Source organism: Oncorhynchus gorbuscha, linkage group LG13 (genome assembly GCF_021184085.1).
Source record: "Oncorhynchus gorbuscha isolate QuinsamMale2020 ecotype Even-year linkage group LG13, OgorEven_v1.0, whole genome shotgun sequence".
In the NCBI taxonomy this organism is placed as follows: Eukaryota; Metazoa; Chordata; class Actinopteri; order Salmoniformes; family Salmonidae; genus Oncorhynchus; species Oncorhynchus gorbuscha.
Window position 1 is genome coordinate 34,242,119 of NC_060185.1, and position 18,880 is coordinate 34,260,998.

At 43.0% G+C, this 18,880-nt stretch overlaps 1 protein-coding gene across 1 annotated transcript in view; it reads right to left on the reverse strand.

The window, feature by feature from the left end:
- The window catches only part of LOC123992282 (calcium-binding protein 8-like), a 53,733-nt gene that overhangs the window by 20,882 nt on the left and 13,971 nt on the right, over positions 1-18,880 (reverse strand). Inside the window, exon 2 of the mRNA XM_046293448.1 lies at positions 10,591-10,715. Coding sequence (XP_046149404.1) covers positions 10,591-10,708 — 118 coding nt within the window. The 5' untranslated portion in view covers positions 10,709-10,715. The remainder of the gene's footprint in view (positions 1-10,590; positions 10,716-18,880) is intronic.

Here is an 18,880-nt window from a genome sequence, read left to right on the forward strand (position 1 = left end):
GCAAGGCTGCAGGCCCAGACGGCATCCCCAGCCGCACCCTCAGAGCATGCGCAGACCAGCTGGTCCGGTGTGTTTACGGACATATTCAATCAATCCCTATACCAGTCTGCTGTTCCCACATGCTTCAAGAGGGCCACCATTGTTCCTGTTCCCAAGAAAGCTAAGGTAACTGAGCTAAACGACTACCGCCCCGTAGCACTCACTTCCGTCATCATGAAGTGCTTTGAGAGACTAGTCAAGGACCATATCACCTCCACCCTACCTGACACCCTAGACCCACTCCAATTTGCTTACCGCCCAAATAGGTCCACAGACGATGCAATCTCAACCACACTGCACACTGCCCTAACCCACCTGGACAAGAGGAATACCTATGTGAGAATGCTGTTCATCGAGTACCCTCCAAGCTCGTCATCAAGCTCGAGACCCTGGGTCTCGACCCCGCCCTGTGCAACTGGGTACTGGACTTCCTGACGGGCCGCCCCCAGGTGGTGAGGGTAGGCAACAACATCTCCTCCCCGCTGATCCTCAACACGGGGGCCCCACAAGGGTGCGTTCTGAGCCCTCTCCTGTACTCCCTGTTCACCCACGACTGCGTGGCCATGCACGCCTCCAACTCAATCATCAAGTTTGCGGACGACACAACAGTGGTAGGCTTGATTACCAACAACGACGAGACGGCCTACAGGGAGGAGGTGAGGGCCCTTGGAGTGTGGTGTCAGGAAAATAACCTCACACTCAACGTCAACAAAACTAAGGAGATGATTGTGGACTTCAGGAAACAGCAGAGGGAACACCCCCCTATCCACATCGATGGAACAGTAGTGGAGAGGGTAGCAAGTTTTAAGTTCCTCGGCATACACATCACAGACAAACTGAATTGGTCCACTCACACTGACAGCGTCGTGAAGAAGGCGCAGCAGCGCCTCTTCAACCTCAGGAGGCTGAAGAAATTTGGCTTGTCACCAAAAGCACTCACAAACTTCTACAGATGCACAATCGAGAGCATCCTGGCGGGCTGTAACACCGCCTGGTACGGCAACTGCTCCGCCCTCAACCGTAAGGCTCTCCAGAGGGTCGTGAGGTCTGCACAACGCATCACCGGGGGCAAACTACCTGCCCTCCAGGACACCTACACCATCCGATGTTACAGGAAGGCCATAAAGATCATCAAGGACATCAACCACCCGAACCACTGCCTGTTCACCCCGCTATCATCCAGAAGGCGAGGTCAGTACAGGTGCATCAAAGCTTGGACCGAGAGACTGAAAAACAGCTTCTATCTCAAGGCCATCAGACTGTTAAACAGCCACCACTAACATTGAGTGGCTGCTGCCAACACACTGTCATTGACACTGACCCAACTCCAGCCACTTTAATAATGGGAATTGATGGGAAATGATGTAAATATATCACTAGCCACTTTAAACAATGCTACCTTATATAATGTACTTACCCTACATTATTAATCTCAAATGCATACGTATATACTGTACTCTACATCATCGACTGCATCCTTATGTAATACATGTATCACTAGCCACTTTAACTATGCCACTTTGTTTACTTTGTCTACATACTCATCTCATATGTATATACTGTACTCGATACCATCTACTGTATGCTGCTCTGTACCATCACTCATTCATATATCCTTATGTACATATTCTTTATCCCCTTACACTGTGTATAAGACAGTAGTTTTGCAATTTTTAGTTAGATTACTTGTTGGTTATCACTGCATTGTCGGAACTAGAAGCACAAGCAATTTTTAAGTTTTTGATTTGTTAAAAGAGTTTTCACTCAAAATCTCACGATATATGGCCCCATTCATTCTTTCCTTTACACGGATCAGTCGTCCTGGTCCCTTTGCAGAAAAACCGCCCCAAAGCATGATGTTTTTCGCCCCCCCCCCCCCCCCCCATGCTTCACAGTAGGTATGGTGTTCTTTGGATGCAACTCAGCATTCTTTGTCCTCCAAACATGACGAGTTGAGTTTTTACCAAAAAGTTATATTTTGGTTTCATCTGACCATATGACATTCTCCCAATCTTCTTCTGGATCATCCAAATGCTCTCTAGCAAACTTCAGATGGGTCTGGACATGTATTGGCTTAAGCAAAGGGACACGTCTGGCACTACAGGATTTAAGTCCCTGGCGGCGTAGTGTGTTACTGATGGTAAGCTTTGTTACTTTGGTCCCAGCTCTCTGCAGGTTATTCACTAGGTCCCCCGTGTGGTTCTGGGATTTTTGCTCACCGTTCTTGTGATCATTTTGACCCCACGGGGTGAGATCTTGCGTGGAGCCCCAGATCGAGGGAGATTATCAGTGGTCTTGTATGTCTTCCATTTCCTAATAATTGCTCCCACAGTTGATTTCTTCAAACCAAGCTGCTTACCTATTGCAGATTCAGTCTTCCCAGCCTGGTGCAGGTCTACAATTTTGTTTCTGGTGTCCTTTGACAGCTCTTTGGTCTTGGCCATAGTGGAGTTTGGAGTGTGACTGTTTGAGGTTGTTGACAGGTGTCTTTTATACTGATAACAAGTTCAAACAGGTGCCATTAATACAGGTAACAAGTGGAGGACAGAGGAGCCTCTTAAAGAAGAAGTTACAGGTCTGTGAGAGCCAGAAATCTTGCTTGTTTGTAGGTGACCAAATACTTAGTTTCCTACAATGTGATTTTTTGTTTTGTTTTTCTCATTTTGTCTGTCATAGTTGAAGTGTACCTATGATGAAAATTACAGGCCTCTCTCATCTTTTTAAGTGGGAGAACTTGCACAATTGGTGGCTGACTAAATACTTTTTTGCCCCTCTTTAGATTTAATTCACCAGGACCAGTGGCCTTGCAACAATGCAACAATGTATTAGACAGGACTGCCCCTCACCCAAGACATAGGCTAACTCGAACAGTAATTAATTCCAAACGTGTCCCAGATATGGGATAGAATGTCATACACTTGAGAATACATGTGCTAACAAGAAAATGAATCTTACGGGTCCAGTCTTGAAAAGACCATGTCAATAAACAAAACATCTGTCGTGGAAGGATCAGAATTTGTTGGTAACATTTGTAAGATGTTTAATATTCATCAAATGTGTGTAAATTACTGCTCATCAGAATGGTATTTTTGTATAATACTGTGGCGTGGTTGCAGTTATCTGTTCTATGTCAAAACTAAGTTGCATGGGCCACAGAGAGGGGAGAGGTCAAAGTGTCATCATGTGTAAACATATATTTTACTCCCTACCTTTTCTAGTGGGGAAAGAAGGGTGGCAGTGTCTGGAATCATTCTATGCTCCCTCTAATGTTGTTTCTATCTTAACCTATAGCCTCATTCTCCTCTCCGTGAGTTTGTCCAGGAGGTTGTATTTTGAGTTGGTTGTATCTAAATGACAATTTGATATATGCCTGTTGATATGGAGGATTTGGTTTATGGTTCTGGGATTTGGGAAAGGAGACAAAGCTGAACGATGAATTATGTCTATGCTGTCTGACTATGTGTGTCTTTGCTATTAAAGGAACTCAGTTGCATTGTAAGGGAGCTCTCAGAGAATTCACTGAGAGACACTGAATTTATCTGAGAGTCACAGGATTGTGATAGAGCTCATATAATTAAAGATGGACTTTTATAACTAACTCTGATGTGTGTGTGTGGTTTGCTCCCATGATTTGGTAAATAGAGGAAATTTCCACGACACATCGTAGTGGTAGAGTTCTTCAAAGAAACCATAAGAAGGAGCAAACAACAGGTTAACTGATACTTATTGTCGTCTAATGATAACCTAAGCGTGAAGTAAAGTTTCATGCTAGAGGAGGCCTGCCCATGCTGCCAATCTTTAGCCTATCCTTGGTCAATCACCTGTCAAGCATGTGCTGAAAAGCTGTCATTTATTCATAGCCAGTCAGGATTAGTAGGAGTGATTTGGAGCTCTGAGCTGCAATGAGGACAATGGCGTGTAAATGTCATGTTTTTTCTCTGTATTTAAATCACCTCGTAAAATCTGAAATGATATTTCGGATCATGAAAGCACTCAGATGTTACCGAGGGTTCAGGTTAGTTGTTACCTCTGAAAAGTATTTTGTCCTTCCCTGCTTCCCAAAACATCTGGCCCGAGCAAACACACTCAGCCATTATCATTCATAACAGAGTACAAAAGCTTGTTCTAACCAGAGACACTCGTTTTAGCAATGTGTTTCTGAAAGAGAACACACACACAGCACAACAAAACAGAGAAAAACACAAGCACATCAAAGGTGCATGGATTTATTTTGGTACATTGAAATTAGCGCCTCATGAATAAACCCATCAGGAGGATCACAGCAGAACAGAACAGTGAGTGACTCAGGCCTTTGTAGAGTAGGTTGCTGTGTGAGGGCTCGGGCCCATTTGAACACCAACAACATTCAGACCACGGGTCGTATATTCATACAGCTCTCTCCCGCTTTTTCTCTATTTCATGCACAACTGCTCCCATATCAATCACGTGCTCTGATGCTCTGAAAACCAAAGCTTTACAGGGGAGAATAATTTAACATCCTGTATGATAAAGTAATACCAAAGGAACAGGAATACCCAAGGAAAATGTCAGATGGAGAAATGAATCAGAGTAAAAAAGACTTCAATTTAGAGTCACTTTAACAGCACCCTGCATTGCAATCTAGGCCAAGTGCATCAGCACTCATGTTCAGTAGGGCACACCATAGTAAAACTTTTTACAACATAAAACTTCAATATTTGTTTAATTGGACAACTTCAAGTATGTGACGACCCTCCCACTCTGTCTGCCGTATTCTCTCTCTGTTATTTCCTTATTAGGATGCTGGTGGGTGGAGTTGGGAGGGTCGTCAGCTACATGGGAAACACCTGGGCCCGGTGTGTCCCAGGATAAATACGCCACTTCCCCATTCATGGAGGAGACTCTCTCCATGCAGACACCTTTAGAGATTTGGTTGTTTTTCTTGGTGTTTTTTTGGTTGTTTGCTTTAGCATCTTTCAACACCCTGCATTATCACATTCATGCATGCAAAACACTCACTTACACTACTGATTACTGATTACAGACACCATTGTATATTATACTTAGTTACTTATTTAATAAATATATATTTTGTTACTCCTTATCTCCACGTTGTCTCCCTTTTGTTACGGGCTTTGAGCCAGTTCGTGACAAGTAGTAGCTCCTGGTTAGAAAATAGTGTTAAAAATACTGTCTCCCTACTGAACGCTACTTATCCCTACTTTCTCAATGTATCAAATGTGTGTTATGTGCTTTGTGATATGAAGTTAGTGCTGTCAGTGCTGTATGTGTCTATAAATTACAATATCATATCCACATCTTGCCTGACCTTTCAGACACAGCAGCAGAAGCAGTAGCAGCACAGATCGGCCTCGACGGAGGCAAGACTACCTGGTACACAAAGCTCTCTACCCACACCAACATCTATTCTACATGCTGCAGCGCTCAGAGCACTGCACACACACATACCAACCACACACAAATCAAACAGTCCAAATCATGCAAGTAGAATAAGACACAAAAGGAAACTACATCCCATCCAACAGGCTGAGAGGTTAACAATGTGTACCTGTACTAAAGCTGACTGATGACAACGTGCTGTATGCAGTCAGTCAGCTAGTTCAACGCAGTACAGTAACATTGTTTCACTTTAATGGCCATAGATAAAGACACTTACAGGTAGCTACACCAAATTTCCTCAGTAAATATCCCCATGGTAGAAATGGTGAACATGGTTGAAATGGTAGCTGCCTGTGTATAGTACTATGGATAAATTGATAAGCCAAGGAGATGATGGCTAATCATTACTCTAGTGTAGTGTGTTACAGTGCATTTGGAAAGTTTTCAGGCCCGTTCTCTTTTTCCACATTCTGTTATGTTACACTCCCGATTGGCACAGCAGTCCAAGGCACTGCATCTCAGTGCAAGAGGCATCACTACAATCTCTGGTTCGAATCCAGGCTGTATTGGCCTAGTGTCGTCCGGGTTTGGCCGGGGTAGGCCATCATTATAAATAAGAATTTGTTCTTAACTGATTTGCCTAGTTAAATAAAGGTTAACATTTTTTGAAATAAATATTCTAAAATGGATTAGATAGTTTTTTCCCTCATTAATCTACACAAAATACCCCATAATGGCTAAGCAAAAACAGGTTTTTAGAAATACTTGCAAATGTTCTGAAAATAAAAAACACAAATACCTTATTTACATAAGTATTCAGACCCTTTACTCAATACTTTGCTGAAGCACCTTTGGCAGCAATTACAGCCTTGAGTGTTCTTAGGTATGATGCTACAAGCGTGGCACACCTGTATTTGGGGAGTTTCTCCCATTCTTCTCTGCAGATCCCCTCAAGCTCTGTCAGGTTGGACATGGAGCATCGCTGCACATCTATTTTCAGGTCTCTCCAGAGATATTCGATCAGGTTAAAGTCTGGTCTCTGGCTGGGCAACTCAAGGACATTCAGAGACTTGTCCCGAAGCCACTCCTGCATTGTCTTGGCTGTGTGCTTAGGGTCATTGTCCTGTTGGAAGGTGAACTTTCGCGACAGTCTGAGGTCCAGAGTGCTCTGGAGCAGGTTTTCATCAAGGATCTCTCTCTGCTTTGCCCCGCTCCTCTTTCCCTCCATCCTGAATTGTCTCCCATTCCTTGAAGCTGAAAAACATCTACACAGTGTGATGTTGCCACCACCATGCTTCACCATAGGGATGGTGCCAGGTTTCCTCTAGACATGACACTTGGTATTCAGGCCAAAGAGTTCAATCTTGGGTTCATCAGACCAGAGAATCTTGTTTCTCATGGTCTGTGAGTGTTAAGGTGCCTTTAGGTGCCAAACTCCAAGCAGTCTCAATTTTAGAATAAGGCTGTAACGTAACAAAATAAAATATAAAAAATGTGTCTCTTACTAAGGAGTGGCTTCCTTCTCATATCAAATCAAATTTATTTGTCACATACACATGGTTAGCAGATGTTAATGCGAGTGTAGCGAAATGCTTCTAGTTCCGACAATGCAGTAATAACCAACGAGTAATCTCACCTAACAATTCCAAAACTACTACCTTGTACACACAAGTGTAAAGGGATAAAGAATATGTACATAAAGATATGAATGAGTGATGGTACAGAACGGCATAGGCAAGATGCAGTAGATGGTATCGAGTACAGTATATACATATGGGATGAGTAATGTAGGGTATGTAAACAAAGTGGCATAGTTTAAAGTGGCTAGTGATACATGTATTTTGTTAACGTTGAGTGTGAGGTTATTTTCCTGACACCACACTCCGAGGGCCCTCACCTCCTCCCTGTAGGCCGTCTTGTCGTTGTTGGTAATCAAGCCTACCACTGAGTGTCGTCCGCAAACTTGATGATTGAGTTGGAGGCGTGCATGGCCACGCAGTCTTGGGTGAACAGGGAGTACAGGAGAGGGCTCAGAACGCACCCTCGTGGGGCCCCAGTGTTGAGGATCAGCGGGGTGGAGATGTTGTTACCTACCCTCCCCACCTGGGGGCGGCCAGTCAGGAAGTCCAGTACCCAGTTGCACAGGGCGGGGTCGAGACCCAGGGTCTCAAGCTTGATGACGAGTTGGGGGGGTACTATGGTGTTAAATGCTGAGCTGTAGTCGATGAACAGCATTCTCACATAGGTATTCCTCTTGTCCAGATGGGTTAGGGAAGTGTGCAGTGTGGTTGAGATTTCATCGTCTGTGGACCTATTTGGGCGGTAAGCAAATTGGAGTGGGTCTAGGGTGTCAGGTAGGGTGGAGGTGATATGGTCCTTGACTAGTCTCTCAAAGCACTTCATGATGACGGAAGTGAGTGCTACGGGGCGGTAGTCATTTAGCTCAGTTACCTTAACTTTCTTGGGAACAGGAACAATGGTGGCGCTCTTGAAGCATGTGGGAACAGCATACTGGGATAAGGATTGATTGAATATGTCCGTAAACACACCAGCCAGCTGGTCTGCGCATGCTCTGAGTGCGCGGCTGGGGATGCCATCTGGGCCTGCAGCCTTGCGAGGGTTGACACGTTTAAATGTTTTACTCACGTCGGCTGCAGTGAAGGAGAGTCCACATGTTTTGGTTGCGGGCCGTGTCAGTGGCACTATATTGTCCTCAAAGCGGGAAAAAAAGTTATTTAGTCTGCCTGGGAGCAAGCCATCCTTGTCCGTGACAGGGCTTTTTTTTTTTGTAATCCGTGATTGACTGTAGACCCTGCCACATACCTCTTGTGTCTGAGCCATTGAATTGCGACTCTACTTTGTCTCTATACTGACGCTTAGCTTGTTTGATTTCCTTGTGGAGGGAATAGCTACACTGTTTGTATTCGGTCATGTTTTAGGTCACCTTGCCCTGGTTAAAAGCAGTGGTTTACGCTTTCAGTTTCACACGAATGCTGCCATCAATCCACGGTTTCTGGTTTGGGAATGTTTTAATCGTTGCTATGGCAACGACATCTTCAATGCACTTTCTAATGAACTCGCTCACCGAATCAGCGTATTCGTCAATGTTGTTGTTGGACGCAGTGCGGAACATATCCCAATCCACGTGATGGAAGCAGTCTTGGAGCGTGGAATCAGATTGGTTGGACCAGCATTGAACAGACCTGAGCGCGGAAGCTTCTTGTTTTAGCTTCTGTCTGTAGGCAGGGAGCAACAAAATGGAGTCGTGGTCAGTTTTTCCGAAAGGAGGGAGGGGGAGGGCCTTATATGCGTTGCGGAAGTTACAATAGCAATGATCCAAGGTTTTACCAGCCCTGGTTGCACAATCGATATGCTGATACAATGTAGGGAGTCTTGTTTTCAGATTAAACTTGTTAAAATCCCCAGCTACATTGAATGCAGCCTCAGGATATGTGGTTTCCAGTTTACATAGAGTCAAATAAAGTTCATTCAGAGCCATCGATGTGTCTGCTTGGGGGGGAATATATACGGCTGTGATTATAGTCGAAGAGAATTCCCTTGGTAGATAATGCTGTCGACATTTGATTGTGAGGAATTCTAAATCAGGTGAACAGAAGGACTTGAGTTCCTGTATGTTGTTGTGACCACACCATGTCTCGTTAACCATAAGGCATACGCCCCCGCCCCTCTTCTGGCCACTCTACCATAAAGGCCTGATTGGGTGGAGTGCTGCAGAGATGGTTGTCCTTCTGGAAGGTTCTCCCATCTCCACAGAGGAACTCTGAGAGCTCTGTCAGAGTGACCATCGGATTCTTGGTCACCACCCTGATCAAGGCCATTCTCCCCTGATTGCTCAGTTTGGCTGGGCGGCCAGCTCTAAAAAGAGACTTGGCGGTTCCAAACTTCTTTCATATAAGAATGATGGAGGCCACTGTGTTATTGGGGACCTTCAATGCTCCAGGAATGTTTTGGTACATTTCCCCAGATCTGTGCCTCGACATAATCCTATCTCGGAGCTCTACGGACAATTCCTTCGAACTCATAGCTTGGTTTTTGCTCTGACATGCACTGTCAACTGTGGGACCTTATGTAGACAGTTGTGTGCCTGATCATGTCCAATCAATTGAATTTACCAAAGGTGTACTCCAAAGGCACGCAACACAAGGTCAATTTCAAGTCTCATAGCCAAGGGTCTGAATACTTATGTAAAAAAAATAATCTATTTTTTATTTTTAATACATTTGCCCAAATTTCTAAAAACCTGTTTTCGCTTTGTTATTATGAGGTATTGTTTGTACAATATATATTTGATCAATTTTAGAATAAGGCTGTAACGTAACAAAATACCAAATTAAAAATGCTTTAGAAATGCATCATAAGATGATGATTTCTGTATTTTGAAAGTTACATATCTTGACAACAGGATTGCTGACAAGCAAAACATTTTGGGACTATTTCAACAATGGACAATTGAAACAAATACCAAAATATATTTTTAGGGTGGAATTTTCCTTTAAGGTGGCATCATTTTATTAATACAGTATTTATGGTATGAGAGCAGCTAGTGTAGTTAATCCCCCCTCCACTATGAGCACTGTGGTGATGTTGTTGTTTCCAGCAGAGGATAGAATAATATCGATCAGGCCTGGGCTGGGTTCCACCGCCGGGCTGGCCAGTGGGGTGATTAGTTTCAGAACAACGTACACACACACACAAGATAAAAGCATTCATAAACACAGAGTCAGCTACTTCCTCTAATTAATGCAAAGAGAGAGCAAGAGCCCATTAATCAAATTCTACTTGTGCGATAAGTGATAAGAAAATTCATAGTCATAGTTTATAAAGCCAATGCTTTGTTGGCTCCAGCAACAGGGGCAAGCAGTGTTTGTAAATAAATGTTTTGACTGGTCCAACCTCTGTGATTCATGGCTCAGAATACTATCTTACTACTTATCCCATATATAGCCTACTATTTATCCTGCTCAATTCAAACACACAAACCCCGGCCTAAACTCAATCTCTCTCTATGACCCTCACCAGCCAAATCCACAGTCCCAGTCCTAATCTCTATCCCCTCTCACCAGAAACAACCAAGCCCAACCCAACCAAACCAAACCAAGCTCAAACCAACCTAGCCCCAGTAGTACCAGGCCAAGCCATGAGGAGACTCACCATCTAGCTCCTCCACAGAGATGCTGGCCAGCTGGTCACTGTCATTGTCCTCAGACAGAGAGTGACTCAGGTAGTTCCCCTTGTACAGCAGTCCTGCCGTCACATGGTGGAACGGCATCTTGTCCCTGTGTGAGAGAGAAAGGGTGGACTGATTAGTTTAGGATCAGTGAGATCTGAACATGACAGAGAGAGAGAGAGAGAGAGAGAGAGCAATCAGGGGAGTGATTGAAAAAGCTTCTTCCACTTTCTCCAACGCACAAGTGGTTATCTCCACCCTGCTACCACGAAAATACTTTCACCTTGCCACCATACAGCGGGTGAATGCAAGAATTTCGTGAGACTGTGTCTCAAAACCTAATGTATACCCACCACTCCACCCTGGCTTTACAACCAGGTCCACCTCTACAAGACAGCAATCTCAGCTTTTGCTAGGACCCTGATGGACGTCACCCTTAACCGTAGCCCCAGCACCTCACACAGGAGCCTGACCTGCCAGACCTGCAAGACCCCTCCCGAAGGACCTGCATCGAGAGAACCCACACCAAGAAGACCTACACCCAGACCACAGCATCACCAGCCACATCCCAAAAAGCTAAGACCATCTCAAGCAACGCTGGCCACAGCCTATATAGGCCCCCCCCATTTCAGACCTAGGCCCCTTCTGCCCACCTCATGCCCCCCGTCCCTGTGGCAAGGACCTCAACATGACAGCAGGACATATGCCCAAGCCATGAGAAGAGAAACAGGCCTAACCCTAACTATTACACCCGCCCAAGCCACATCCTGCAACCTAAGAGGTATGTATCAGATGCTCAACATGCTCTGCTCACACCTACTTTGATGGTCCGGCCCTAAACCACACAAAAACAACACTAGACACTATGGAACACAAAGCTTTTACTATCACATTTTGGAATATACAAGGTCTGAGGTCATCTTCCTTTGGCCTAAAGATCAGGAACCCAGACTTCATCAAAGAAATTGGAAATACAGACATTGTCATCCTACAAGACACATGGTATAAAGGAGACGGACCCACTGGTTGCCCTCTAGGTTACAGAGAGCTGGTAGTCCCATCCACCAAACTACCAGGCGTGAAACAGGGAAGAGACACAGGGGGGATGCTAATTTGATAAAGAGCAGACAACCCACTCTGTTGAATTAGTCAAAACAGGAACATTTTACATCTGTCTCGAAATTAATAAAGATATTATCTCAACAGATAATCTTTTTATTGTGTGCTACCTATGTCCCCCCAATAAAATCCCCATACTTTAACGAGGACAGCTTCTCCGTCCTAAAGGGGGAGATCAACAATTTCCAGGCTCAGGGACATGTACTAGTCTGTGGCGACCTAAATATCAGAACTGGACAATAACCGGACACCCTCAGCACATAGGGGGACGAACACCTACCTGGAGGTGATCGCATTCCCTCCCCCATAGAGACAACTATGACCAACAAAAACAGGTCACAACTCTTGCCGCTCTGTCGGATGCTGGGTATGTACATAGTCAATGGTAGGCTTCGAGGGGACTCCTTTGGGAGGTACACCTATAGCCCATCTCTTGGCAGTAGTACTGTAGACTACTTTATCACTGACCTCAACCCAGAGTCTCTTAGAGCGTTCACAGTCAGTCCACTGACCCCCCTATCAGATCACAGCAAAGTCACACTCTACATGAACAGAGCTATGCTCAATCATGAGGCATCAAAGCCAAAGAAACTAAATAATATTAAGAAATGCTGTAGATGGAAGTAAAGTAGTATGGAAATCTACCAAAAAACTATTAGGCAACAAGAAATGTAATCCCCTCTAGACAATCTCCTGATAAAAAGGGTTTTACTGTAATAATGAAGGTGTAAACTTGGCAGTAGAAAACATAAACCGTATATTTGACATCTCAGCTTCCCTATCAAAAAAAAATGTCAAGCAGACAACCTAAGAAAATTAGCAACTTTGACAAATGGATTGATGAAGAATGCAAAAGCCTAAGAAAGAAATTGAGAAACCTATCCAACCAAAAATATAGAGATCCTGAAACACCTGAGCCTACGCCTTCACTGTGGTGAATCACTGAAACAATACTGAAATACACTACGGAAAAAGAAGGACCAGCACACCAGAAATCAGCTCAATGTAATTGAAGAATCCATACAATCTGACCATTTCTGGGACAATTTGAAAACTCTAAACAAACAAAAACATGAAAAGTTATCTATCCAAAACAGAGATGTATGGATAAACCACTTCTCCAATCTTTTTGGCTCTAAAACAAAGAAAAAACAGCAAAAGCATATACATGATCAAATACAAATCTTAGAATCAACTTTTTAAGGACTACCAGAACCTACTGTATTCTCCAATTACATTGAATGAACTACAGGACAAAATACAAACCCTCCAACCCAAAAAGACCTGTGGGGTTGATAGTATAAATGATCAAATATACAGACCACAAATTCCAATTGGCTATACTTAAACTCTTTAACATCATCCTCCGCTCTGGCATCTTCCCCAATATTTGGAACTAAGGACTGATCACCCCAAGACAAATTTAATCACAATAACTACCGGGGGATATGCATCAACAGCAACCTTGGGAAAATCCTCTGCATAATCATTAACAGCAGACTCATACATTTCCTCAGAAAAAACAAACTACTGAGCAAATGTCAAATTGTCTTTTTACCAAATTACCGTACGACAGACCACATATTTACCCTGCACATTCTAATTGACAAACAAACAAACCAAAACAAAGACAACCAAAGACATGTTTTTTTTATTTCAAAAAAGCTTTTGTCTCAATTTGGCTTGAGGGTCTGCTACACAAATTGATGGAAAGTGGTGTTGGGGAAAAAACATACGACATTATAAAATCCATGTACACAAACAACAAGTTTGCGGTTAAAATGAGCAAAAAACACATTTCTTTCCACAGGGCCGGGGGTTGAGACAGGGATGCAGCTTAAGCCCCAGCCTCTTCAACATATATTTCAACAAATTGGCAAGGGCACTAAAACAGTCTGCAGTACCCGGCTTCACCCTACTATAATCTGAATTCAAATGTCTTCTGTTTGCTGATGATCTGGTGCTTCTATCCCCTACCAAGTAGGGCCTACAGCAGCACCTACATCTTCTGCACAGATTCTGTCAGACCTGAGACCTGACAGTAAATCTCAATAAGACAAAAGTAATGGTTTATATTATTAGTTACTATAATGTTACTAAGCACTAATGTATAACGGAAGTGTTATGTTACTACACCTAAATGAAAATGCACATGGGCACTATTGGGCTGGGGCTGTACAGCACGAGAGGTTTTGACTAAGCGAAACAAACTGTACTCCCGTCTCCTGCATGGTAATTTCTCCACAACACAAATTCTCCACCCACCTCAAAGGAAGCGATTCTCAAAACCTTTCATAACATAACTATCACCTACAGAGAAATTAACCTGGAGATGAGCCCCCTAACCGAGCTTGTCCTGGGTGTAACGTTCGTCATTAAGGGTAGACCAAGGCGCAGAGTGATTTGAGTTCATTATATTTTATTAAAATGTGAACCAGCAAAAAATACAATAAACAATTCAATGAACGAAAAGCTTCGTCGTGCAAAAATACATGCAATCAAAAAAAGACAAGATCCCACAACTGAAGGTGGGGAAAAGGGATGCCTAAATATGATCCCCAATCAGAGACAACGATAAGACAGCTCTCTGATTGGGAACCATACTAGGCCAACAAAGAAAAATAAAACATAGATATACAAAAACTAGAGTACCCACCCTAGTCACACCCTGACCCAACCAAAATATAGATAATAAACAGAGATCTCTAAGGTCAGGGCGTGACACTGGGGCTCTGTTCACAAACACAAACATAACCCGCAGAGACCCAGGACAGCAACACAATTAGAACCAACCAAATCATGAGAGAGAAAAAAATACTTGATACATTGAAAAGACATTACAAAAAAACAGTGCAAACTAGAATGCTATTTGGTCCTAAACAGAGAGTACAGTGGTATAATACCAGACCACTGTGACTGCCCCAAAATTAAGGAAATCTTTGACTATGTATAGACTCAGTTAGCATAGCCTTGCTATTGAGAAAGGCCGCAGAGGGAAGATCTAGCTCTCAAGAGAATAAAGGTTATGTGCACACTGCCCACAAAATGAGGTGGACACTGAACTGCACTTCCTAACCTCCTGCCAAATGTATGACCATATTAGAGACACATATTTCCCTCAGATTACACAGACCCACAAAGAATTTGAAAACAAATCCAATTTTGATAAACTCCCATATCTATTGGGTGAAATACCACAGTGTGCAATCACAGCAGCAAAATGTGTGGCCTGTTGCCACAAGAAAAGGGCAACCAGTGAAGAACAAACACCATTGTAAATGCAACCCATATTTATGTTTATTTATATTCCCTTTTGTACTTTAACTATTTGCACATCATTACAACACTGTATATAGACATAATATGCCATTTTAAATGTCTTTATTATTTTGTAACTTTTGTGAGTGTAATGTTTACTGTACATTTTTTATTGTTCATTTAACTTTTGTTTATGATCTATTCCACTTGCTTTGTCAATGTAAACACATGTTTCCCTTGCCAATAAAGCCCCTAAAATTGAATTAGAGAGAGAGAGAAATATATCTAATGTTATGTGTCACATGATTTGTAAAACAACAGGTGTAAACTAACCGTGAAACACTTACTTACAGGCCCTTGCCGACAACGCAGCGAAAAATAGAAAAATTATTTTAAAAATAATAACACAATGAATAAATATACAATGAGTAACTTGAGTAATTGAGGTTGATATGTACATACAGGTAGGGACTAGGCGACATGATAAACAGAAGCAGCAGCGTATGTGATGACTCAAAAAGGGTCAATGCAGATAGTCCGGGTAGCGTTTTCGTTAACTACACTGAACAAAAATAGAAACACAACATGCAACAATTTCAAAGATTTTACTGAGTTCATACAAGGAAATCAGTCAATTTAAATTAATTAATGGATTTCAAATGACTGGGAATAAAGATTTGCATCTGTTGGTCACAGACACCTTAAAAGAAAGTTACGGGTTTGGATCAGAAAAACAGGCATTATCTGGTGTGACCACCATTTGCCTCACGCAGCGTGACACATCTCCTTCACATAGAGTTGATCAGGCTGTTGATTATGGCCTGTGGAATGTTGTCCTACTCCTCTTCAATGGCTGTGGGAAGTTGCTGGCTTTTGGAACGGGAACACGCTGCCGTACACATTGATCCAGAGCATCTCAAACATGCTCAATGGGTGACATGTCGGGTGAGTATGCAGGCCATGGAAGAACTGGGACATTTTCAGCTTCCAGGAATTGTGTACAGATCCTTGTGATATAGGGCTTATGCTGAAATATGAGGTGATAGCGCCAGATGAATAGCACGACAACAGGAAAATTCCCTTTGATAAAATGCAATTGTGTTCATAGTCCGAAGCTTATGCCTGCTCATACCATAACCACAACACCATCATGGGGCATTCTGTTCACAACGTTGACATCAGCAAACTGCTTGCCCACACGACATACACATGGTCTGTGGTTGTGAGGCCAGTTGGGTGTACTGCCAATTGCACGCTCCCTCAAAATGTGTGACATCTGTGGCACTGTGTTGTGTGACAAAGCTGCACATTTTAGAGTGGCCTTTTTAATGTCCCATGCACAAGGAGCACCTGTGTAATGTTCATGCTGTTTAATCAGTTTATTGATATGCCACCACTGTCAGATGGATGGATTGTCTTGGCAAAGGAGAAATGCTCACTAACAGGGATGTAAACAAATGTGTGCACAAAATTAGAGATAAAAAAGATTTTGTGTGTATGGAACATTTTGGGATTTTTTATTTCAGCTCATGAAACATGGGACCAACATTTTGCATGTTGCGTTTATAATTTTGTTCAGTATATTTAACCAACTATTTAGCAGTGTTATGGCTTTAGGTAGAAGCTGTCAGGGTCCTGTTGGTTCCAGACTTCGTTCATCGGTGCCGCTTGCAGTGCGGTAGCAGAGAGAACAGTCTATGATTTTGGTGGCTGGAGTCTTTGACAATTTTTGGGGCCTTCCTCTGACAACGCCTGGTATGGAGGTCCTGGATGGCAGGGAGATTGGCCCCTGTGATGTACTGGACCGTACGCACTACCCTCTGTAACGGCTTACAGTCAGATACCAAGCAGTTGCCATACCAAGTGGTGATGCAGCCAGTCAAGATGCTAATGGTGCAGCTGTAGACATTTTTGAGGATCTGAGAGCTCATGACAAATATTTTCAGCCTCTTGAGGGGGAAAAGGTGTTGTCGTGCCCTCTTCACTACTGTGTTGGTGTGTTTGGACCATGATAATTCCTTAGTGATGTGGACACTGAGGAACTTGAAGCTCTCAACCCACTCCACTACAGCCCTGTCGATGTGGATGGGGGCGTGCTCAGCTCTCCGCTTCCTGTAGTCCACGATCAGCTCCTTTGTCTTGCACCCCTGAGGGGCCCCCGTGTTGAGATAGAGAGTGAAGAACAACAAAGAGAGAGGAAAGAAAGGAAACAAGAGAGAGAGAGAGAGAGGAAAGAGAGTGCAGTCATTAGACTAGAGCTCCTGTCTATCTACCCGAGTGCCCATACAACAAGCTGTAACCCAAACATGGCTGACCTCTATCATTAGCCTGCAGTACATGGTGCTGAACGTGATGAAGAGGAAACACTGGCACTGCCAGTTCATCTGAATAGCTGTAATTATAGCAGGTTAGGGGAAGTGAGGGATGGAGTTACTGAGGCTTCTCTGAGCCTGCACCGTCTACATCAGTCTGTGAGCTTAGAGACTCAGAGTTCTATATGCTGCTGCTCACACAAGCCTACTGATGGTCTTCAACAGTGAGTTAGTGGGATATGTTACTAGAAAGATAAACAACATGCTGAGTCCAAAGTTGACCCTTAATTGGAGACTGAGAACTATCTTGAGTTCTTTTTCCCATGTGATATAATCAAAAAACACAATACAAACCAAATTAACAGAAAGTGACGATGTCCATATTTTCAGATCCCAAAGTAGTAGTTACTCTCCCACTCGCAGCTTCAGGAATGGCTGAAGAATTGTAACATTTACCTGGAGCTAACTCTGCAAATAGCACTGCTGGTTGACTTGAAAAGCCATAGTCAGTCGATCAATAATATAATAATAATCTTAGCAAAATTTTTTATCTTCAATTTACAATCCGTAGAAACTACGAGAATAGAAAGATTCAGAACTTTTGTGAAACATCACAGCACAATTGAAAAAGATATGGCAATTAGACATCAAAACTGGATGGTTTTCAGAGATAGATGGGAGGGGTTGAGGGTAGCTAAAAAATACATTTGAAAAAGATCACTAATGTAAAATATACTGTGTCTGTAAAAATTGTATATACTGAACAAAAATATAAATGCAACATGCAACAATTTCAATGATTTTACTGAGTTACAGTTCATATAAGGAAATCAGTCAATTTAAATCAATTCATTAGGCCCTAATCTATGGATTTAAAATGACTGGGCAGGGATGCAGCCACCCACTTGGGAGAAAGGCCCACCCACTGGGTAATGAGAATGAGTTTTCCCTACAAAAGGGCTTTATTACAGACATAAATACTCCTCAGTTTCATCAACTGTCCGGGAGGCTGATCTCAGACGATCCCGCAGGTGAAAAAGGCGAATGTGGAGTTCGTGGGCTGGCGTGGTTACACGTGGTCGGTCTGTGGTTGTGAGGCCAGTTGGACTTACTGCCTAATTCTCTAAAATGATGTTGGAGGCTTATGGTAGAGAAATTAACATTCAATGATCTGGCAACAGCTCTGTTTGACATTCCTGCAGTCAGCATGCCAATTGCACGCTCCCTCAAAACTTGAGACATCTGTGGCATTGTGTTGTGTGACAAAACTGCACATTTTAGAGTGGCCTTTTATTGTCTCCAGCACAAGGTACACCTGTGTAATGATCATGCTGTTTAATCAGCTTCTTGATATTTCACACCTGTCAGGTGAATGGATTATTTTGGCAAAGGAGAAATGCTCACGAACAGGGATGTAAACTAAATTTGAGAGAAATAAGCTTTTGTGCATATGGAACATTTCTGGGATCTTTTATTTCAGCTAAAGCATGGGACTGTTGCGTTTATATTTTTGTTCAGTATAGTATGTATAAAATGGAAATGGAAGCCTACGTATTGTTGTACATTAGTTTACTTCAATTAGCGG